This window comes from Epinephelus moara, chromosome 8 (genome assembly GCF_006386435.1).
Source record: "Epinephelus moara isolate mb chromosome 8, YSFRI_EMoa_1.0, whole genome shotgun sequence".
In the NCBI taxonomy this organism is placed as follows: Eukaryota; Metazoa; Chordata; class Actinopteri; order Perciformes; family Serranidae; genus Epinephelus; species Epinephelus moara.
The window spans coordinates 18,501,696-18,526,980 of NC_065513.1; the positions used below are offsets into that span (position 1 = coordinate 18,501,696).

The 25,285-nt window shown below is 43.5% G+C and overlaps 1 protein-coding gene across 1 annotated transcript in view; it reads left to right on the plus strand.

Annotated features, from left to right (window-relative positions):
- Window positions 1–5,359: 5,359 nt before the first annotated feature.
- The window catches only part of si:dkey-40c11.2 (drebrin-like protein A), a 36,020-nt gene continuing 16,094 nt past the window's right edge, over window positions 5,360–25,285 (plus strand). Inside the window, exons 1-3 of the mRNA XM_050050961.1 lie at window positions 5,360–5,725; window positions 24,635–24,690; window positions 24,926–25,038. Of these exons, the coding sequence (XP_049906918.1) occupies window positions 5,634–5,725; window positions 24,635–24,690; window positions 24,926–25,038 (261 nt within the window). The 5' untranslated portion in view covers window positions 5,360–5,633. The remainder of the gene's footprint in view (window positions 5,726–24,634; window positions 24,691–24,925; window positions 25,039–25,285) is intronic.

Genomic DNA, 25,285 nt, shown 5'->3' on the forward strand with positions numbered 1-25,285 from the left:
ATTCAATTGAAATTAAAATGAACAACTATTTTCTAAACACAATCAGCCTCTGTTTCATCATTAATGCTTTATTTGCTCACTTCCGGTTTTAAAAGGTGCCCTGGAAGTTGCCCTCTTACATACGTGCATTCTTTTATATTCCCTTGACATTTTCTGGAAACTTTGGGTGACAGAGAGACTGAATCAGCAGCTCTCGCCCAGTGGCTCCCTGAACACATGCATCATCAAGAGCATGTTGTGACCTGAGACTTTTAATAGAGTAATTCTGGTACGGGATCCCAGAAAGCCACAGAAACATGGGGGGGAGTGGGCCGAGTGTTGCCATGGTGATGTTAAGTGATGTGGCTGATGATGAGTAACTTTAGAGGAGTGACGAGGGAAGGTGGCGGTTGCGGTTTGTGGAACATGTGTGTCCATATGCCATCTTGACGTGTGTGTGTGTGTGTGTGTGTGTGTGTGTGTGTGTGTGTGCGTGTGTTACAATCTGACTCTTCTAGGAAAACACACCAGTAAAGCTGCCTACCATGAAACTCTTAACAGCCAATGACGTACACCAGTTTTCCTCTCATTCTCTAGTAAATGGAGGAATTTACTAGGGTGCGTTTTTGCAGCGGAGACCTCAGCGTCATCCACGATCACCAGCATGGGTTTGAACACTGATTACAGACCTTTACGCTGCGTCAGCTGTTTGATCCGTGGGCTGTGCTCAAGTTTCCCACCAACCTTGCCCCTGCTCTCGCACCGCAGCCTCGTAGAACACAGCTTGAGAGTCACAGACACGCGCTGACATCACCACATCTGGCTCCCATTTTCCAGGGTTCCCTCGGGAGCAGATAAGAAGATCTGAATTTGAGAGCAAAAGACAAAACACTGTCTCACAATTGAGAATATCACAATGTAAATGTGTAAGGGCTCATCGTAGTGTGATAAAAGCTGAAATGATCAGATGTCATAAATTAATCTTTGCTGATGCTTGAGGCCTTGAAGAGTACGATGGAGGAGTGGGAAGAAGCTCTAAATCTCAGAGAGGGTGTACGATTTGATCAAACCTGGGACAGCACTAAGCTGATAAACAAGATTGTATTTTCAGAGCTTCAAAGCTTTCAAGGATACGATAACACTTTCACACACACTCAAGCCATGGACATTCTCTAAAAAAAAGTGGACCAGCAAGTAATACCGAAGGTCCATCGCCTGAGGAGTGACAGCACATTCCTCTGAATATTTCACCCTCCTCCGAGTGTGTGTCATTTACATGTTGTTGGTCCAGACCTCCCCAAGGTCTGCTCCATAAACAAAACTGTCTGCCCTCACACACGCACACACGCATACACTTCTAAGTCAGGGCCTCTCAAAGCAAAGTTTATGAATACTTTATCATCCTGACACAACGGTCTAATTTAAGGCCTGTTTTGTATGGGAAAGCAGACGTGGTGCGCCCTTTTTGAACAGAGATTTGTGGTCTCTCTTTTATTTCCGCATAGCCCTGCTATTTGTTTATGTTTGTCATATTTCACTGAAGCTGCCTTTGAAACCATGATGAAGTCAAAAGCTTTTGTCGAGTAAGTTAGAACGACTAAAAGGGGAGAAAAAGTGAAGAGGGGAAGAAGCAGCACTCTGTTTTGTGTTTGCGTTTACTGAGGCAAGAATGTGAATTAAAACTGCATGCCCACGCGCACACACACACACACCTGTACAAGCTGAGGCTCAAGGGGAAGATATCTCAAGGCTGTTGTGAAGGCGCATAGCTGAGTAGTGACCTCACCTGGAGGCCTGTTGAGAAGACACCCAGATTCACAGAGAAAGTGTAGATCTTTCGCTCTCTCTCTCTCTTACACACACACACACACACACACACACACAGGCAAAGGGAACATTTGATCATTTGATGTGCATGTGTGCACTCTGCTATTTCTTTCTCTTTCTCTTCTCTCTCTCCACCCATTGCCTTTTGTTTCCAACTTTGCAACATATCTCTATACCTTCTCTCCCCTGTCGCACACCTCAATTGACCTCAATTGTTTCTCAAGGCTGAGTCAAGGTGTTGTTGACCTCCAGCTGCTGGTGCATTTGTGAGTTCAGCTGTCAGATAAATGTGTGTACACCACATCGTATCACTAGTGACTAACCTCTGCTCAGCTGTATCATCGCCACTTGTGAGCCTCTCCCACATCCACCTCATTATCCACCTCCGGGAAAGCAATAACAGGACTCCTCGACAGGAGGACGTGAGACAGAGATACCAGAGTGTCTTCAGTCTGCTTGGAAAAAAAAAGGAAGTTGCTCCAGTATATTATTTTGTGCCCTGCACACATTGACTTATACAGTAAGACACCAAAGTTACTGTTGGAGCTGGATTTGTTTTGGAGAGGAAGAGACCTCTGTGGACAATTCAGCCTGGTTAAAACCTCCTAAAGGTCAAGATCAGAAAAAAAAGGTGAGCACACATTAGCAGGTGCTGGGCTACACAAGCAAGAGGATTCCTGGTTCGACCCCTTGGTGGGGGAGCCCTTCTGTGTGGAGTTTGCATGTTCCCCCTATATCAGTGTAGGTTTTCTCCAGGTACTCCGGCTTCCTCCCACAGTTCAAATACATGCATGTTTGGGTAATTAGTGACTCTAAATTGGCTGTAGATGTGAATGGTTGCCTGTCTCTATGTGATTGTGTGGCAACCTGTCCACCTAAACCTTACACACTGGACCTCTAAGTGTAGCCTAAAAATTATCATATAATGAGCAATAAAACATGAAGTGGTTTCTCTAGCTAATGTTGGTTATGGTTTCCATGGTATGAATAAATAGCTGACCTCACTGTAGCATGCTACAGCAAGGTCTGACTTGTTTGAATACACAAAAGGCGCTCAAAAGATTGAACACATTCTGTTCATACTGTAAAACAGTGCATTCCCAAGACAATGGGATAATGTTGTAGGAAAGGCTATATTTATGACTACTTGAGAAGAAGATTACAACTGTTGCAGCTGTTCATACACACGCAAATATGACGGCACATGTTCACACATATGGAGGTAGGTACATCCTGGCCTCTCGTAACATGCATAGAGGAGCAGTGGAAAATATATCACTGGTAAAGTGTAGGACAACAGCAGGACAAAGCTCAAACTGTGACCCCTGAACTCAAACACATCTCCGACCTTTTGACCTCACCCATCAGGTTTGAGCACACATAAACCTGCCACGCAAGCTTTGCCCCAGGAAAACAGGATTTGGACAAATCCATGCCTCTACTAAGAAGCCGTTTGTTAAGTGGCAGAAGTTTATTTTGTCAATTCAGAGGGAGATTATGTTTTGTGTGTCAGGCATTGGCACCCATCATCAGAGGGTGGAACAGTCACATGTACAAGAACTTGCTGGAAATCAATGAAGAGACTTGTTCGGTGGATTTGGGATTTAACACTGCTCTGGGAAACCACGGGAGGATGTTGTGTGCGACTGGACCACTCAACACTCTGTCACCCACACTCTGTTAGTTTAGGCTACGTCAGGAGGGCAGGAAGCTGAACAAAAAGCCTGTGACAATTAGAGAATTTTCAGTAAACCAGGAGAAAATCCCCATTACCACACACACACACACACACACACAAATCTCCAAATCCCCACTGGACATACAATCATTCCCACATTTAGACCCCATCTCCAACAACAGCTGCCACCGCACCCCAGCAAAGGAAATGCCAAAGTCCTCTGAAGTGGAGCATAACAGCACTGCCGTTCACATCCACAGTGAAGCACTGGGAGGCTGGGAGGGCAAGAGAGCCTCTAATAGCGGGAAGTTGTAAGAATAATAGCGGCATGGGGATGTCGTGCCCCCTGCGCCTCTGGCATGCAAGCTTTGACCCAAACAGCAGAGTCTGTGTGCTGTATCATTCCTTAAACAACTAATGCAACTTTTTTACACAACTTACGGAAAGGATGTACAAAATGTGGACTTTTTGGGAAGAAATGTTGACTTTTAAAAACAAAAAGTGATATAGTGAGGCTTAAAAGCTGCAAAGTACCATGCTGGATTTGTGTCATTATTTTTACTTTTTCTTGAAATTATGGTGACATTATGGTTACGATTTTTTTTAGCATGAGATATTTGTTATTTCACAGTGGCTTGCTCCTCTCCAATGTAAATATTGACACTGTTAAATTATTAATAAACTGCTTTATATTTGTAGAACAGTTGCAAAATGTACCCAAGGAAGAGGACTACAAAGATGGAAATGTGAACTCTTTGCCTTAAAAGGAGGTGGTTATTTTCACAAGCGACTGCGTCCAGTGACTGGGACAATCCAATATTCACCAGAGGATTACTCACGAGCCACTGTGAACTCTTTACAGATCAAATCTTAGCAGTGCAAAGCATGGCATGGCGTATTTGATGTGAGGAAAAGTGATCTGAAATCAAATTTCATGAGGTCAAATCCCCCCTGAGCCTGACACCTTGGAAAATAGAAAACCTGTGACTTTTATCCTCGACATCTGTCCTGGATTATCTAAGAATGGCTGCTAAGTAAATTACAGAGCTCAGGAACATTCCCATAATCCAACATCTTAAACCCCCATGCCACTGACCCACAGTTGAATACCAGTGCATGAGTGTGTATGTGTGCTTGCATGTCTAGAGCAAGTTTGTCCAGAGTTCACAGCTTGTGTGCGTGTGCATGTGTGAGCTTGTGCATCGGTGCATGGCAGTGTTTGTGTGTGTGTGATTGGGTGGTCAGTTTGTGTGTGTGTGTCACTGTTGGGCAGCCATTGAACAGACCCCCAGCCGCTTTTTAACACTGAAACAGCCTCTTTTTTTTATATGCAGCCTGCTTCAGACTCAGTTCCCATGAAATTGGCCCTCCTTTGGCTCGGTCAGATTGCCTGCACTGTAAATGGCTTCTCTGGAGTCTGCCAAGGGCCAGAGGGGGCCGATTCAAAGACAAAAAGAGACAAAGACAGACTGACAGATCCAAAGCTGCCGCACTGCCCCTGTAAACCACATTAACAATACTCTGGATTTTTGCTCAAATGTAATCCATCACAATTATGTGGGAAAGCTTGCAAAATAAATATTTTTATGTGCTTATTTTATGCTATTGACCCTCAGCTATCATGCATTTGCTGGTTGCATTATGTAAATAGTGGTGGTATGGTGCAATAACTGTTTTTCAAAAAGCAAAGTGTATAAAAGTCGCAGTGGAAGGCAGCTGAAGAGCAGGCAAGTTGCCTTAAGAAGTGAAAATCAGGACAAGCAGGATGCACGGAGCAGTTACGATCAGTACGTGTAGCAGAGCGGTTACGTTTCCTCCAAAGTGACCCAGCTAGTGAAGTCATTATGCTTTCCACTCTCTCAACGGGAGGTGGGGCTTTATAGTGAAAACTTCTACCCCGCTGCACAAAGACCAGTGTGCAGTCGCAGTCTCCTCCACGCTGTGAGTGCGCAGCGCCTGCACGGATCGCTCCAAATTGGAACTTAAGCCCACATTGCATGACCCTGCATAGCTTTACTGCTGTTTTCTCGGCCGTGAACGACCCTCGGTGTTCCGCTGTGGCTGTTTTCCAGCACGTAGTCCGACCCCGAAAACCGTCGGGACCAGTGAAGAGAGAAGTTGCGGGAGTGGTCTGGAAACTTTTGCCATCATGAGCTCGCAGACGGTCAACCTTGATACCTACAGCCTGTCGCTGCTCACGGCCAAAGAGGACATCATCAACCCCCGTTCCTCCACCAACTGGTAACACAGAGTGCTCTTGCGTTAAACTGCATGGGAGTCCTTTTGGTGTGCATCTTAACATATAAGATTGAATGCCATTTTAAAAAATTCTGCGCTTGTATAATGAGTAATTACAAAGACAAGACAACTTTATGAAACTTTAATGTTCTCCATCTTGTTTTACTGTCGTAGCTGTTTACGCACATCCAGGTTAGCGGTTGCGTAAGAAGAGGCTTGATTTCAATTAATCCAATGCGGGTTACAGAACTGGCCAGCACAGGGACAGCACGCAACCTGGACTGTCTTTAGAAGTCCAGTAAGGGCAAATGCATACAGGCTGGTTTAGTATCGACTCTCTACATCCCCTCGGAGAGCTGGCGTGAGGTGTGGATAGCCGTCCATTACGCACGCCAGGCGGCTGGTGTGGCTTAGAGCGCAGCACCTGGCCGGCGGCCCGCTGCCCTCACCGGGGACTTGGCGCTCCATGACTTTGCTATTCTCCCCCAGGAGCTGTAAGGCTTCATTCTTTGTGCTGAGGATCATGTTTCTGCTGATGTGCTGATCTCTTGACAGGGGTTGTCTTTCAGGGAGAGGCTCTTTAATTTGACAGACAGCACGCATGAGTACCACACACATGACTGACCAATAATACAGAAATGATGATCTATTACAGTGTCCAAGGTTATTTAAGAACAGAATCAAGGGCAGAGTCATCTTAGAACATGGATACAGAACCAGAGTTCAAGTATAAGCAAACACATGGAGTGTTTTCTCAGAGGCACTCGCTCACTGCTTTAAATTTTAACATACATTTAGACTCTAGATGATTCTTAGACACATGAAAAGTTAAAATATTTCATTCATCCTGCTCTGGCAGAATATATGAGATCATGCACGTCACGCTGTAACCTGACCACCTGACACTTGGCTCATTCTGTCCTTTTGTCACATAGTTTGGCTGGTCTGTAACCACGGTGATCTATCCATCATTTCCAAACAATACCCATCTCCCTGTCTCATTATCTTTCTCAATTTTCTTCCTCTCTTTTACTGTGTGTGTGTGGTGTTGTCATCTCCAGCCACAGACATGGGAGAATTAGATTAGATACTACAGTATGACCTGACTTTCCATGTATCTGCTCGCTTTGATGAAGTTATAGTTTAGAGAAATAGGCCAAGGCCCGAGCCCACATACACACACACGTGCTCATGTGGAAGTAGAGGACTGATTCTGTCCATCTCTGTTTCATCTTCCTCTGCCTCACATCCCTCTCTGCCACAGGCTCTTCCTGCCCACTTACTTCCTACCTTCTTCCTGGCTTCTCATGACGCCATGCATACTTGATGAAATGGAATTCAGAGCACTATGAGTTAACCCTGACAAGCTAAAAATCTGACATATTCTTGAATGGAAAGAAGTTCCCCATCCAGGCAGAACATGCTCAGTTTCCATTCTTTCCTGCATTTGGAAAATCTCTTAAAGTTTCCATGTTCAGTATCACTATGGAGGTTTTCTCCCATGGCAACACCTCACGTTGATACTTCACTGATCCAGCAGTTTCTCATTGGAGAGCTTTTCCCTAAAGTTTCAGTGAACAACAGATCTGGATTGTGTCTTTGCCAACTCTCTGCCTGTCAAACAATCACGCACACACACACACACACCCACACACACACACACGTACAGATGCATCTTTCCACAACAAGCACGTGTTTGGTTGAGTTTACAAGAGAATAAAAAGAGAAAAAGACAAAAATCCCCCAGCATTCACTGAGCCCACTTTAGAGAGGCTAAATAACTCCGCTGTGACTGAATAGAGAGGTGGTAGGGGGACACGATGATGTCATGATTCCCACTGTCAAACCACCGAAACAGACCACCTCGCGTGCGTGCGTCTGTGTGTGTCGAAAGGATTTTATGTGAGTTTGCATGTGAATATATTTGTCTCTGGATGTGCATATGCTTCCTGCAGGGACTATTAAAGTAAGTTGGGGGTGTTGAGAAGTTTGCACGGAGAGGGGTAGGAGGCTTGTTTTGTTGAGCGGTCCCGCCCCCACTGTGTGGCCTTGAGGTCCCTCTGTGTATTATCTAATGACCTTGTGTCCTGAATGGGAAACAGACCCTTTGTGGGTGAGACTCGGAAGAAAAGAGGTGCAATTTCAATGCATCCTTCATTCAAACCTCTCTGCTCAACATACAGCCTTGGAGGTCTCTCCTCAGTGTCCCAGACCACTGAAGACTACAAAGTGTCTCACTCGTAGGCTGGAAACCTGCACTGTGTACATGTGTTTTGTGTTAGTGTGTGCTTTGGGAGACAGAAAGAAAAAGAAACAGTGATAATGCATGTTCCCAAGGACATTGTCTAATTCTCAGAAAATACGTCTACTTCCTAACAGCAGAAACCATGATTTATGTCCAGTTTGAAACTAATGACTCAAATAGGCACATTAAGTGAGGTCACTGTTGCTCAATTGGAAATGTATGTTAGCAACTGTGCTGACATCTTTCTAACGTATGTTGTAGTTTTAACACAAACTGAAAAATACTTTTAACAGTTCAATAAAAGTACCTCAGTGAATGGTTTGCTCTGCACATTTTACACGTGTTCACCTCCAATAAGACCAAAGCAGCATGCAATACCAGAGGTGTCTTCCTGCCAAGTATCAAATAGAGCAGCACCAGTTTAGCCAAGCATGATAAAGAGGAGGAGAAATCATAGAAAAATGTTTGCGCATTGTTTCGGCCTTACAGAGCATATCAGATGTGAATTCCCGTTGAGCTGTGGAGCAGTTTGACCACTAGTCATCATACTCGGGTGTAGGCTGAATCCAGACATCTGTGGGCCGTGGTGACTTTGAACACACCTTCACAGACTTCTGTGTTGCTGTCCACACTTTGAAGCTGCCTGTGCTGTGCTAAGTGTTTCACTGTGTTCTCTTGCAGGAGATTATAGTCAGCAGCCAGGGAGTGACGCATAAAGTAAATATCTGATTTCATTGTAGTAACAGAGTGATTCAGTTTATATGGGGTATTCACAGAGCAATTCATCTTGTCTTCATTCACTCCGGGTTGAAAGTCTAATTCTAGACGTAGGGCGAAATGTACTGCAGCCATATATTCAGAAAGAAAACAAGCTGCTTAGAAAATGACATTACAGTTTATTTTATATTACTAAAATGCTACATACTCTAATACACATATCCTCCTTGATTCCTGGAAGAGATAAAAACATGAATCCTGTTTTAGAGTGCTGTTTTTATTGGCCCAGATTTTACTTTACCAGACAAAGACAGTTCCTCTTTGACTTAAAAGTGTAAGGGCCAAAACACACCGGCGCCGTACGATGCGCGGCAAAACAGCCGCCCCCATTATTTTCTATTTACAAACCCACACCGCTGGCGGCTCGACGCACGTCGACGTGCTGCACCGCGGCACTTTACGCTATTGTCTTATGTCCTGAAAAAGCGCTATTTTGTACTTCCCAGCTCTCGCGGACTGGAGTGTGCACTAGAAATCGCCCCGCAGCGCAACGCTTTTTGTGTGTGTTGGGGGCGGCACTTGACTCGCGTCAATGACGCTGTCGGTGTGTTTTGGCCTTAAGAATTTCCTGAGAATTTCGGAAGAACAAATGATGTCATGCCTTCACTTGCAACTTTTTTTTGTTTGGCAGAATGGTAGCCACAAAGTGATCTGTCATCAAATGATAATGATCACGAAACTCGAGATATTAAAGGTCCATTGTGTGGGATTTAGGAGCATCTATTGACAGAAGTGGTGTATAATATTTAACTATGATAATTATGTTATCTTTTGAGGGATTGTTGTGTTTTTGTTACCATAGAATGACCTGTTTAGATCTACATACAGAGATGGTCCTCTACCACATAGTCCGTCATGTTGTTCAACAGTAGCCCTGCAAACACAGGCTCTAGAGAGGGTCATTTGTGTTTTTGCATGTTTCCATGTTGTGCACATGGGTGAAGTTTCAGTTCTCAGTTCTGTTCTATGTTTTAATATTGTTATGAAATAAAAAAAATAGCTGTGGCAGCACTTCTTCTTAAAGGCCTTCACTTTATTGCAGTAACACTCTATAAATAGTATCCAAGTTTTTGTTCTTTTGCTGCTGTTAGAAAAAACCCTCTAGTATAATACAACACACCATTTAAGCTACTGACTTCATTAATAGTCTGGCTACAGTTAATTTACCTTCATTTATCTTTTCTTTGATTTTGACAGTCTGTGGGAATCACAAGTAATCACTCTTACTCATTCTCATCTAAGAAGCACCACGCTATCCTCTCCTCTCCAGGCCTCTGATCTCCTGTGAAGGGACTCTCCCGTTGATAAATGTCGGAGCCTTTATTTCAGCATCAGCCCGGGGTGTTTGCGTTGCTGCTACTTGCCAGAACTTCCACAGGCTCATGCATGATTAACCGACACCTAAAGAGTTCCTTGCTCTAAAGTTACACGCTACATGAAATACACCTGTGGTTGTGGGGAGAGGATGGGAGGGAGAAAGGTAAAACGCAGGGCTGCCATTGTGTGTGAATGCACATGCTTAATTGCCTCTGCTTGTTTGTAGATGATCAGTACTTCCTGACTCAAGACGAAGATTATATCTACAGCAAGTCAGTTATCTTGTTTGTAAAGATAAACAACGATTATCATCACACAGTTATCAAGAAGTTGCTCACTGCCTAACTTCCTTGCGCAGGTTCTGCTTTTTACCCAGTTCCTTAATTATCCACAAACACCTACCTGTCAAAAAGAGACCGAATGGCACATTAATGGCAGCTGTCTACACATGAGCTGTCGTATAATCCTTATCTAGCTTGATAAAGGTTGTTGGGGCTTTGTACATTGAAACAACCAGGAAAACAACCAGACTGCTTGTTTTTTTCGTCTGCAGGATTCCAAAGTCAGGTGATCACCTGACTTTGGAATCCTGCAGACGAAAAAAACAAGCAGTCTGGTTGTTTTCCTATTGCTGCTCAGGAAAAGGCTTCAAAGACCACACATGGTGTTGTTATCAAGCTGAATGGTAACAGGACATGTTCGATTGATCCTTGATATAAATAGCATACTGTAAATGGGAAGTCAAAGGGCGACTACAGTGGACCAATGCCCAGTCTTCTATTCATCTATCTCTGTCCGTCAAACTGTGTCTCTGTCTATCTGTGCTTCCTGTGCAATACTGTGCAGTAGCTGTCTGTGACAGATCTCCAATGGTTTCCAAAGAAGCATGCATGCTATTGCTGAAAACCTTGAAGCAAAAACACACACACAGTTTTGGTGTATTGCAGTTGCAGTAAGGCATAGGCCCTAAAAGCAAAAACATAGGGGCAGCCATTCACACTATGGTGCACACAGACTCAGAAGGAGCAGCAGTGAAAATCACAAAGAATTCCAGATTAGGAGAAATTTTACCCCAAGGTCACACCGCCGTTGCAAGAGCAAGCAGGACAGGAACTTGGCCCGACCTGAGTGGCTTTACTTCTTGGCTGGACACTGGGGCACTTGAGCACTAACTTGGGCTGACCAGAGTGGTGCTTGGGGCCATTCAAGTGCCTCTAGTGGGGCATTAGGGCCGAAGTTAAGCATGTAAGTGTCTCATTAGGACACAGGCATATCCTGGTTGAATATAAGTTTTTAAAAAGCAGTTGCATACCTCCAACGTAGCTCCTGTTTCAAAGATGACAACAGCACTGTGTAGGTTGTGCCTTCTGCAAAAGAGTACCCTCAGCTTACCTAGCTGCTTGTGTGAGCGTGTCTGTGGGTGGCATGTTGGAAGATGATGGCTATAATAGCTGTTATATGTCTCTGTTTAGATGGATTTAGAGAATGATTCTAACAGTAATCACTAAACAACTGCTTACTACTCCTCTAAACATTGTTTAGGTTCATTTAGGGTCTAAGATGAAGCTGCAGTGTAATAGTAGGTCTCAGGCATGATGAGACATGACTGCAGGAGTTTATACTGTACGTGTGTATTGTGTGTCTCTGTATGTTTGGGTTCCTTAGCGTGCAAACTGTTGGGTGCAAGACCACAAATTGACACCGTGTTCAAGTGTGACTTGTAATTGCCCCATAGAAGATGCAAAAGGTTGGTAATAAATGATTCATGACTTGGTGGCACTGCAGTGTTGTTATTCTTCTTGGTGTCAATTTTCTGTGTAAAGATAAACACAAAAGAGCTGCTGCCATGAAAACGTCATTGTATCTCGCAGGTGTGGCATCTCTGTTTTTATTATCGTGAATGTTTTATATAAAGATCGCTGTGAACAATAACCCTTGACGTTTTTTTGTCAGCCGTCCTCACACCTGACCTTTCTATCAAATCCTCCTTTTGTTTGTTTGAGTGCCTCGGAGCAGTTGACCTTAATCCAGATGCCCCCTGCACATTGTTTCCGCTGGAAATCTGTCCTTTTTTATGCCCACAGCAGCGACCACAACAAATACGTTATTGTTTCCCGTCGCAGTTCAAGATCAAGGCCGAGACGCTCTGCTGGAAAACTTTGGCTGCGTGTTTGTGAAACCAGATGAATTGTTCATGCAAGTGCTATGAAAAATGGAAGCTGGATTGAGGTGAATTGCTTGTTTAATCTAACTAATGAGCCTTGAGTGCATCAGACGGAGTGGTATTTCCAAGGGTGTGTCAGATAGCTGACTAAAAACATCTGTATTTCAGTGTTTCTTCAAACATTGGCAAGAGGATGAATACAGTGCATGGTGTGCATGTGTTTTGGTGTGTGTGTCCTACAGCCAGCTGAGGCACTTTTAGGGGAACCACAAAATGATATCACAGAAATAGATTCTTCCTCTGATAATAACTTGTGTCTTAGCTGCATAGTTTGCCAAAGATGTAATCTGTGACACCAAGCCATCAGCAATCAAGTTCATTGCAACTCACATTATAACAGATATGAGTGTGAGCTACCTATCTTAATGTTGTCGCCACGCTTGGATTGCAAACTGCTGAAGCAGGAGATAGTGAGACACAATGTTCTCTTGAGTTGCTCCTACATCTTCCGGAGTAGCTCCCACACAGCTGTTTAATTGCTGAAGAATTAACTCGGGAAAGATGGTCTGAGAATCAGGCCAAATGAGGGGTCATCTCTAAAAGATCCTTGTGGGAGAGATAACAGGTGTTTTGATGTATTTCCAGAAACAAACCAAATACGTGACATCTAGAAAATACTCTACATCATAGAAAAGTTAGGACATGTTTTAAAAATCCATCACTTTTTTTTCTGGCATCTGTAGCTGCTGAATTAGCCACAGCCTGCATGAATGTGGTAACCAAGCACACGCCGAAACATCACGTCATGTTCTGTGTTGCTGTGTCTCGTCTTTTTGCGAGCTTGCCAAGCACAACACCAGCAGCCAAGAATCTTTTGACACACGAAAACATATTTATTGTTATTTCACTCTTAATTACACGGTCATGAGATCATCAGGCACACGCACTGACACCTTCATACATATTTTATACAAGCGTGCATATACATGCAAAAACATGAAAGTGCACACACACAGACTGAGCCACTTCAATAAAGACGCACCCCTTTCTCATTCCCATAGCTGTCCTGATGCTGTGAGGTATCATCACTACGCTTGCCAAGTTGCTTAAACAATTTCCTACACTTCACCATGGTTACAAAGGAGGACCTTGGTTATAGTCATGACATTCTCAGGGTTAACTATTAGCGTCTTGCAAAGTCACACTGCAGGGCCTTGACTGGGAACTCCACTTTCCTTTTTGCTGTCTTGTTTGTTCGCTTGCCGGTGGTGGGATTGGGCCGCGGGTGAGGAGAGCTGGGGAGCTCCGTTGTCCTGACGACCCTGGTGGGAAAGCTAGGTTGTTTGTTGAGAGAGACTGAATGAAGCTAGGGGAGATGAGTGGAGAGGGACTGAGGTGGCTGGGAAGAAGGTGCAAATGAATGGGCAAGGACACTTGGTAAGAAATATAGAGGAATAACGAGATGAGAAAGGACAACGCGTGAGAAGGAAGAGAAAGAATCGCAGTGAGTGAAGACGAGTTCAGCGGGGTGGTCTTGACGAGAGGCTGTTGAAAAGCAGAGTCATTGAAGTTGGGGGAGTGACGGAGCTAAGAGGAGGGGAATGTGAGAGGACAGGTGGAGGGGTGAAGAGGAATGAGAGGAAGATCAAAGCATCAAGAGAGGCAGCAGAGAAGACGGGCCAAATTAGGTCTAAGTGGGTATGTGATACTTGAGAGAGACTGTTTACTTTAACTGAAGGAAATGGTTGACGATAAGATGTCATCGTGTTTTTAATGGTCGCATAATAACTGTGATATAGAGACATGAGGCTGTGTGTGTGTGTGTAGCAGTGTGGGACAGCATGCACAGGAAATGCCAGAGCGATCCCAGCGGACCAAGATTTTATAGGATTTATCGTCATTCCTCTCCTCTCCTCTCCTCTCCTCTCCTCTCCTCTCCTCTCCTCTCCTATAGTTCTCTGAACAAACCATATACCTCCCTTTAAGAATCATAACAATTTACCCCATACAGACCCCTGTAATACTTTCATCAACACACTTACCCCCAAAAACCACATACTCCTCTGCCCCCTTGGAAACCTCCAATACACTCTGGCTGTGTCCCCATTGTGCTCCATTGTTAAACGCGCCCCTCTTACCCTATCCATTTATACCTATATACATCCCCTGGTGCCTTTCATCGCTTTCCCCAGTGTGAACCCTATCTTTGAGTGGCTTTCTCTAACTTGAATAGACTGGTGCTCCCTCTCCATGTGCCCCATCACTCTTAAGCCCACACCCTCCTGTCATTAAATTTCCTGCACTCATCTTATTCTAAACCCTAAAAAAAAAAGAAAAAAAAAAAGATTTCACCACTGTTTCAGCCCCAAGCACTGCTGTGTTTTATTAACAAAGTCAAAAACTGGGCAAGACCAAAAATGCTTTATCTTACTTTAGCTGTATGTTTGAGTAATGTCATATCTCTCTCTCACTGCACAGTGTGTGCACAGGGAGGGGCACGTCAGCTCTGCTTACACATTTTAGTCAGAGGGGAAAAACTTTTATTATGTAGTAATATTAAATAAAAGTTTTTGATTATCTTAACTCCAGTGCTGCATTCTCTAATGCAAATGCTCAGGTTGATTTTAGAAATAGGAAATTACATTAAAAATGCAATAGCTATGCACATCCGTCTTTACAGGCATATCAATTCTAAGTAAATTAACTGATCTTTACATATTGAGCATAGTGTAAGTTCAGGCAGGTAACTCAGCTCACATATCAGCTACATCAGCTGATCTCAAACAGCTCAATCAACTGATTGATGGAAGGGAGTCAACTGATTGATCACATGATTCCTTTCTATGCAACCAGTTGGCAAATCTCATTCAGGGTGCCCTATTTAAACTGCTCTGGCATGCCTACTGTTGCTGCTTCCTCTGCAAGCCCCTTTGCAACCNATTGATCACATGATTCCTTTCTATGCAATCAGTTGGCAAATCTCATTCAGGGTGCCCTATTTAAACTGCTCTGGCCTGCCTACTGTTGCCTCATTCAGGGTGCCCTATTTAAACTGCTCTGGCCTGCCTACTGTTGCTGCTTCCTCTGCAAGCCCCTTTGCAACCCGCCTCCATCCCAGCTCCTCCTTTTTATGTTGTGTCTGACTTATCAGTGTCATCTCTGTTTGTCATTGATGCTGGCTCTGATTGGGAGGTCTTTGCTGCTGCTCTCCTTGCCTTAAGCTTTCCATGTAGGCACATGGAAGGGCAGGGAGGTTTACTTTCTCTGCCTCAAGCTTTCCTCATTTGCACATGGAAGGGCAGGGAGGTGTGCTCTCTCCACCTAATGCTTTCCATGTAGGCGCGTGGAAGAGTCTTTCTGCGTAGGCCCGAGGAAAGGCAGAGAAGCCCCAGAACAGAGCCATACTGCCAAATATAATACTGCAAATGGAAATAAAGTTTTCTTTGACTAAAGTGTTCCTGACTGAATTATGTTTAGTGCTGAGTGTTGACTTGGAGTTGAGTTGTGCCTTTGAGTGAAAACATACCTGCATCCTCTCTGTGAACAGCTCACGTTTGACACACAACCAGGGGGGTACTAGACTCTTTCTCCTTGCTGAATTGATGTCCAATAGCTTTGAAAAACAAGGTATGGATTTTGTGAATCCAGTGAAACTGAGCTGCTCCAAGCTTCAAGTTGTTGTGGTCATAAATGTTGCTCTCTCATTCTGTGTCATTCAGACACACACCTATACTGACAGACACTTGCCTTTCTGGAAAATGCAGATTATATTACACAGAGAGAAATGTGGAAGCTAAGTAATTCATACACGCTCAGCTCTATTTACACAGTGACTGACTAGTGTTATCTGTGGATGAACTCATGGCTGTAACATGAGACCAACTGTTGTCCGTGCACCACTCCACCAACAACCTCCCAGTTCATCACCTGATGACATGTTCACTCCCATTCAGCTGTGTCTCAGTTGACGTGATAATGCTGTGTGCTTGTTGCAAGTTTTGAGACATTTTGAATCAACGACTAACATACAGCAGCATGCTATTTGTCCCCCTTTCTGTCTTTGTCCATCCCCCGCTCTTTTCCATCTGCCTCAGCACACAGAGGGCTGTTTTCTCTCACTGGGCCTTGGCACTGATTTAATTACTTATTTGTTTAGTTTGTCATATTCTAAACTTCTCTGGCTCTGTGTTTTGCTGAGAACAGACATTTTCCTCCCTCCTCTCCTCCTGTCAGCATTCCATCCAGTCTCTCCCTCTGCCCCTCACTGCCTCACCCCCCACTGACTGATATTGTATGCACTGTGTTGTTATCTTTTTTTTTTGTACTTTTATAACCCAAGTTCTCCTACATTTAGTCTAGCTACAGTTTCTGCTCTTTCTTATAATTTGGTGCTCCATCACCTCTGTCATTTCTCCCACTATTTACCATTCTCTTCAGGCCAAATAGCTTCAGTGGTCTGTAATAGTCTCCAGGGGAGTCTGCTGTGTCCTCCACCCAGTCAAACACCATACAGATCAGTCAGTGTTGCTCAGAGGGTGTATCTGAGCAAGTAGTCTTATGGGTCAAATAGGCAGTCAGCTTAATGTGCTTCATATTGACTTAGCTATATTGACGCAGCTATCATCAAAGGAGGAGTTAAACATGATTTATCAACAGTATGAGCATTTCTCCATCAGTGCAACATAATAAAAGCAAAGACATACTTTCATGCTTACAAAGTGCAGGTTACTGTAAGTTCTCCTTTTCAATACATGCATGTAGATCATTTTAGAGTTGAGTTTTACATTCATTTTTGAGGAAAACATCTAAGATAATCCAAATCTTTGTGACGTTTGACTAAAACGAGGTCACATTTCCACCCCAGCATGTCTCAACATCCTGCAGGCCAACTGTCAAAGTTTTCAGAAGTATTTGAAACATGCAAAGCAGGCAGTGGTTTTTGCGTTACTTTGCTCTGGAGTCACTCAAGTTTACTCAGTTGGTAGATTTCTGTTGATACAGTGAGACTTTTTAAAATATGTGTATAAAAAGTACCTCAATTGTACATTAGCACAATAGCAGAGCTTCACATTGGCCAAGTGTTTCATTTAAATTCTATCAATCCAAAAGTGTTTCTAGGGATTTATGTTTGATCCAGAAGTTTTGTGTGGATCTGAACTGTCAGGGTGTGAGGTGAAGCTTTTCAACAACTTTTTTGTTTGTTGCGATTATGGTACGATTACTGTAGGCACCTGGATTAAACACAAGTTGAAGATCAAGTTTTTTTGTTGTGAAATGTCACGGAAGCATAGTGGGTTTAACAGATGCATTGTTTCTCGTGTTGCATCAGTTTCACTATTAAAATGGAAAACTCTAGAGTGTTTATTCAGAGAGTATAAGTCTTTCGTCTGCAGTAACACTGCTGTAATTTATTACACCTAATTAAACCCTAATGTAGAACATTGACTGAATTAAACTCAGTGTGTGTGTGTGTGTGTGTGTGTGTGTGTGTGTGTGTGTGTGTAGCTGTGTGTGTGTGTGTGTTTCCAGTAGGATATCCTGACAGTTTGGCAAGTGTTAATGCTGTTGATTGGGACTTGGCACGGTTTGGTTATTGGATCAAGGTTTCTGTGCTAGGCACTACCGTCACATCATAACCCAAATGTCGAGCCGCTGCCAGAGGTTTACATAAAGCCTTTTCCTGGAGCCAGATTTACTGCTGACACAATAATACCTGTGGCATAGACCAGACACAGACTGGAGTTTGACAGCATATGTTTTAAAATGAAAACATACTCCTGCTTATTATTTCTAGCACAAACGATGATTTCTTTGTACACTGCCCTTGCCGCGGGGCATTACTTGAATCCCATCTCAGTGGGAGAGCATTGTCTTCAGTTGAAATGACTGCAAAAGGATATTGCACCTTACTTGACAGACCACATAGTGCTTGGGAATGTTTGGCTTGTTCATGTGTGACTTCACGCCACAAACATCGCCTTAGTGATTTTCTTTGGTTTCTGTCTGTTCTGCCTTGTCACTCTATCAACAACATTGTTTTCCAATGAGTGATACATTCAAATGTAAATTATATTTCCGTTTTTAATTAATAACCAAGATACGTTTCATATAAAATATAATTTTAAATGGTCTTTTAGGAGACTTCAGTGCTGTGTTTCAATCCCATGCTGCTCAGCAGCTCGTATTAAGGGGCCCTGTTGCTTGGTTTGCAGGGATTACAGTGGTTACAGCTCACTCTCTGTAGGGCACCTGACTGAATCCTCTGTGGCCAGCTGCCGTGAGCATGAGAACCAAGACTACCCCTTTTCTATGTGCTTCTCCCCTCTCTATTTTCTTTGCGACATTCCTCTCTTATTACTTGCTTTTCAAGAGACACTGTCACATCCTTTCTCTCCCTTGCTCCCTCCTAACCCTGTCTCTGTTTTTCTGGCACTCTTTCGGCGAGTGGGATATTTAATAAGCACAGAGAGGTGTTCACATAAACATCAACCCTCAGCAGCACTCTACATCATTCTGACATCCACGTTTCATCACTTAATGAGGGGCCAAAGAGAAAAGCACCCATTGGGTCACTGCGGTTTTAAGCACTGGGGATTGTGGGGGATTTTTGACAGTCCTTATTCCATGTGTAGGTTTTTTTGAAGCAGAACAATATAAAAACAAATGGCACTTTTCTTTATTTAAAGTGTCTATGTTTCCTAGCAACGTCTGTCACCACATTACAATAGTCCGTGCCTGTGGTCTACCATGCCACGTTTTTCAGTCATGATGTTTACAGTGATGCATCACCTTGGAGCACACTGTACCGCTCAAGCCAGACAAATGTGCCATTCTTTCCTTTTCCTGTTCTCTACTTCTTTGTATCAAATGGCCTAACACTCTCTTCGCTCCGTCACTTCCTGTCTCTTACTCACATTTCTCAACCTCTACCCATAAACCTCCACATGTCTCTGCAGTCCAGACGGACGTAGGAATGTGTGCACCGCTGGGGTCGCTGCATGGACAATATATGAGTAACATGCCGGACAAGGGGGGGAAAAATGACTTTTTCAGCAGTCGGGTCTGGCTGGACTTTTTTTGCCCATGTTTGGCGAGAGGAAATGAGCGCTGTGCGCTGTGGGGACGTCTCTGAGTTCCCCACTCCAGCACAGACAGAGAGGTAGACAGAGAGACTAAAAATAGCACTGGGAGCCCAGGTCAGCTTTGAGCCAAGAGTGAGAAGTTGGGGGCTGATGGGGGGAGGGGAGAAAAAGACATATGACGTAAAATGAAATGAACAGAAGGGGGCTTGTGGAAAGGTAGATGAGAATACAAATCTGAAAGAAGTTAGAGCATGAAATAAGCATTGGAATGACTCGACTGTTAAAATCACAGGTCTTGACAAATGCCTTGCAGGAGAGTTGGCGGGACCACTGGGGATGTGTGTGAAATATGTGGAAGAGCAAGGGGAAAAAGGAACGACAGAGCGATCTGATGGAGAGCCTAATCTGGGCAGTGAATCCTGGTGGGAGCTTCCAGCCTCTCATCCATTTTCTCATATCTTTCTCTTCATGCGCAGTTTATCATATCGCAACAGCATGCATAACCACAAATCTCTCATATCTCCCCCGCTGGCAAAGATGGAATGAATAAATGACCCATGAGCCCACAAGATCTTCCTCTCAGAGAGACACGAAGGGTAGGAAGTGTGGAGTCGAGGGAGAAAAGATGAGGATGAGATATTGCTCTGGTTTGTGAAAGAGGTATGTTGTGCTACGGGATTTAAAGCAGGAGGGGAAGAAATATGTGTTGTAGGAGACGGGGGTCAGAATAATGAATTTAGTAGTAATGATGATGAGATATCAACAGAATATATGGAGAGAGAAGGCATAGTGAAGTGAACAAGAAATATGACAAATAGTTACTGGTTCTGGTGCTCAATACACACTCTCAATGACTCGTTTTGCTCTCTCTTATTGTATAACAACACACAAATACAATGAAATGCAATTCCCAAGAGCATCAAAACAAAATTGGATGGGAGCGCAAAGTAAGAAAATCTCCTGATGTCTCGCCAGAAATGACAACACGAGAGAAGTGTGTGCATTGTGTTCAAGCATTTCCTGGATATTACCACACTGAAATGGTTCATAGTGTAGCCTGGTGTAGTGGAATGCCTGAATAAGTGAAAACAAGGCCTTCTCCAGCACGGCTCCCCATCTGCTTCTGTTATGTTCATCTTGAAATGGTAGAGCGGAGCATGTTTGGAGGTATTACAGGGGCTCTGGTAGTCCAAAACAAACAGTCCCTATTGTTGCTGGCTCAGGCTTATAGTATATTTTGTGTGTGCGCGTTTTTGTCTGTGTTTATGTACTGTATGTACGCCTTTGTGTCTGTATACTCAGAGATAAATGGCTATTTATTTGTTTTATAGCTGCACTGAGTGGTTGGCTGTGGTAATGATGCACAGATTTCATTCCTCATTGTTAGTTGCTTTAAAAAAAAAAAAAAAGTTCATGTTGTTTCAGATTGTGCCATCATTGTTTTTCTTCTCTCGGTCTCACCCTCTCCCCTTTTCATGCCCCTCACTCCCCTTAATGATGGCCTCTTTCCATACACTTCACATCTTCTCTTCTCTTCTCTTCTCTTCTCTTCTCTTCTCTTCTCTTCTCTTCTCTTCTCTTCTCTTCTCCTATTCTTCTCCACCCCTCTGTCCCCCCCTCCCTCTCTCAGAGCTGAGGTCATAGCTGGCTGAGTTTGGAGGTGGGTTGGAGTACAGACATAAGAGAGTCTGTTTTTCTCATCAGTCAGTGTAGCGCTCAAGAAACCTACATGTGTGAAGGAATGGGGGTCTATCTGCTCTCTTAGTTAGGGGAGATTTTACTACTATGAAATGCTGCTGCTGTAACAGAACAGTCACAAAGCTCATCAAGCAGAGAGAGAGATGGCCATCCAGTTGTCTTACTTGGATGTGGCATATCGTGGGTCAGCTACAAAAGAGTGACCTCAGAACTGTTTTGTCTTGCTCAGCTACACTTGGTTATACACTTGTAATGTGAACCTGACCCCACTGACCATTTGTATATCAATTACAGACTACACTCTTTTTCAATTGTTGAATTAAACTCACAGGGGCCCACATTTACAGTAACAACAGCAAAACTTTACAGTAAGTTACAGTAAAACATCCGTTTACAAACTCTCACACAACTTGTGCAGTATAATACAAGTCTCATTTATCCAGTCATATGCTCAGTACATCCCAAAAACATGCATTTTTGTATATGTTTGGGAAGAACTAAGCATATAAATAAATGAGACTTGGATTATACCGCACGAGTTGTGTGAGAGTTTGTGAGAATTTTCTCTATGTTCCGATTCTTCCCTCTCTGGAAGCACGCGGGAAAAACAAAGTTTTCCTCATGAATTCAACGCAATACAGGGTGAGTAACTGATAAACAAATGGTCATTTCAAGGGTGAAGTACTCCTTCCACAGTCTGTGTGGTCAGTGCTGAGGGAGCACCATCCCTCTGTACTCACTCCACCACACTGTTGGCATATCCAGATTATCAATCAGTGGTTCACCACCGGGTTTGACATTATCCTCAGTTACAGTAAATAGCAGTGCAGAAGAAGCACGGCTTTAAAAGCTTGTAATATTCACAACTGTGAACTTTTGCAGGCTTTCTTGTCAAAGATAATCCATTAATTTCATGTCAGCAGCGAGGATTCACTGAACCGTAGAAATACTATAATAGCAGGTTTCATTTAAATTTCAACCCTGTAGATAATCTTTTGATAAAACCAAAACAGTTCTTAAAATGAGACTTTCAGAGAAAGTATAGAAAAGGTTGAGGATGGTAACTTGATCCCCTCAATAAACTTTATTGTGCCAGTGCATTTCAGCGATATGTGTCCTCCCTCGGGGCATAATAATGAAGTTTATTACAAAGGGATCAGGTCCCATTTATACTTACAGAAACCGATTTCATAGATCTTGACCATTTCTTACTTTGGTTGCTTTTGTAAAAATAATGCATTTGTGAACCCGTCGACCTTGTTAGTGTCCAAGACAGGGATTACCGTAAGTAAAGTCCTGAGAAAAATGCCTGAAAATAGGATCTTTGCAAACTCCACCTCAGTCAAAGCCCTGGCGGAACAAAGAGTCTCCCACAGCACAGTGTATCCTCGTGTGCAAGCCTGTTCCCTGTGGGTGGAGAATTTGCACATGCAATTAAGACTCCTTCAGAGGCACAGCGACCTTCGACCTTGACTGCTCGTGAATGGTGACCTTTAGGAATGTCTTGAGGACCAAGGATCAGTAAATGTGAGCTGGTGTCTGAGCTCTGGATGCTGGTAAAGTTAATGAGGGAGTGGAGTAAGTTGTTGCTATAGTTTTGTGGCTAATCCCTGAGACGTGAATGATCTAGGTAGGCCTTGGCAATGTGGAGAAAATGAAATATAATAATATTTTTGACCGAATATCAATATTGTGGGGTTGACTGTTGGTGCTTTTACAAAAGATTTACACAGTAAGATTGGCAATGATAGATCAGCTGAAACAGTTCAGAAAATTACATTATTTTACTGTAATTCAGCCTTTAAAACAAAGAGAAGACGACACTTGAGATGTTACAATATCCAAAGTCTAAGATGATATCTAGTCTCATATCACAGCATTGATGTAATATCAATATATTGCCCAGTCAAAGATACAGCTGACACAAAACTTACGCAGCACTGGAACGCCCTGGTGAACCTTTCTTTCTTTTTTGATTTAAAAATACTAATAATATGCTAGATATACACCTGTCCCCATTATCAGCACAATAAAAAGAATCTAAAAAAGAAAGACGAGAGAACAGTTACAGTTTCAGCCGTGCAGGGCTGGCGTGCAGCTTGCTCAACAGGGCGCACAATATGGTTATTGTGCCCTCAGCACACTCACACACACATACCAATTGACTTTCGTCGCTCTTTGTTCTTTGGACAGAGACTTGTTGTCCCAGGAAAAAATAACAGAGTCATTCAGAGATGCTAACTGAGTTAGCCGGACAGTTGTCAGCCTTTATGCCAAACTGCTGTTGTTTTTACTGTCGACTTTTATAGTAGGCTTAAATGTTTTAAACTAATACATTGTTTTTTTCGCTCCCTCTCTGTCTCTGTGTCTCATTCTCACTGTCTCTCACTCTCTCCCTCCCTCCACCCGCCACACATCCACAAACACAGACCGTTCACCTTTGGCCCGCTGTAATAGCTGCTCATGGCCTTACACTCTTGCTACCCAGCTCCAGATGTTATTGACACACCCCCAGGAGTCCACCAGAGACAAGTTTACACAGACACACAGTCAGACACAGAAACGCTTCTATACTTACACACACAGTAAGCTTTAACAATTCATCTCTCTGCAGGCCGCCTCATAAAATCACTTACACTCACAAACACATTTACCCCCAGTTGTGCTTCAAACACACACATGAATCAGGATTATATTGGAAGCATGTCATGTCAAATAGCATATGGGTATCATTTTTTACTCTGAACTAGTGGTATAGATAACAGCCAGGAAGATGTGTAGCATAACAAGTACCATAGTATGAATCCCATTTGTCTTGAATTTTGCTGAATATGAAGTGACACATTCTGCAACAAAGTGAACACTTCACTCAATAACTCTGCACGTAGTTTGTTCAGCAGTGGAGTTATATCTTGCTGGTCTCATGCAAACACATCATGAGTTGTTGAGTTGCCACAGTGACCTGCAGTTTCACTGACTGAAGGGTGTGGTAGGACAAGTTTTCACCTGCAAAATGTCAAAAACCCTGTAGCTGTGAACAGCACTGACTGCATTTATTTAACATTCAGGAGCCATCCATCTGTGAGGCGAACACTGAGAATGTGCTGCCGAGCGCCTTCCTGTTTTACGCATGCACTGTGAAGACCTCTGGGAAAGGAAAAAAAGTGAACAAGTGCATGTGTCACAGTTGAGGAGAATTCATTTTTGTCGGTGCATTGTAGAGATGCTTTGCACTGCGGGGAAGCTTGTTATGGCTTAAGACAAAATATGTGCAGTAAAACATCTGGCTATGCATGTGTGTGTCCCCTGTGCACAATGCAAGACTGAACACATGGCGTACCCAGCTGTCCACCCACGCACGCTTGGATATGAATGTTTTGGATGAACCGTAACTATTGGGCACACAGGAATCAAACAAGTAGTCGTTCAATCCTGAAAAATCAACCTGTGTTTTGATGACAGTCATCATTACCTGCGCCGAGGAGGTTATGTTTCGGGTTCAGTTTGTTGTTTGCCTGTCAGCAGGATTACAGAAACTACTGGCCCCACTAGTTACAAACATGTCTGTTATGTCTTTATCACTCACATTTCTCAGTAGCTGACCTGTGTGTTTGTTTGTGTGTCCACAGGGCAGTATTCACATATGATGGATTCACCAACAAGCTCAAACTGGCTGACTCAGGAGGTAAGACGGGCTGTCAAGTGTGGTATGTTTGTTAGAAATGCAAACTCTAAAAATCCTTGTCAGCTTTTTCTTTGAAAGGGATTCACATGTCCTCTTGCATTTAGAAAATAATCTAACATTCGTACAATTAGCTATTGAGAGAGATTGTAACATTTGTGTTGTCGACCTCTCCATCAGTCTCCCTTTTTCCTTTGTTCCCTCCAACTTCTCCCTATCTCTCTCTCCTCTCTAACAGCGGGTGGTGTGGCAGAGCTGGCAGGGAAGTTTCACATCTCCAAGCCTCAATATGGACTGTGCAAAGTGGGAAGCGCGGAGACAGGAGGCCCCCGGATTGCTATGATCAGCTGGGTGAGTGGCAGACGGGCTCATGGGGCTTAGCTCATGTAAGCACGGGCTTATCATGTTAAAGAAACACACATACCAGCACTAATTACACAAACACACGTAAGCTTTGCACATACATTCAAAAATAGCAGGTACACACACAAGTGCTCACACACTCGCGTTCATTGAGATACAGCAAAGTCATTTAGCAGCTCCAAGATAATGGGGTTTAACATCTTAAGTGGTCACATACAGAAGAATCTATGCACTC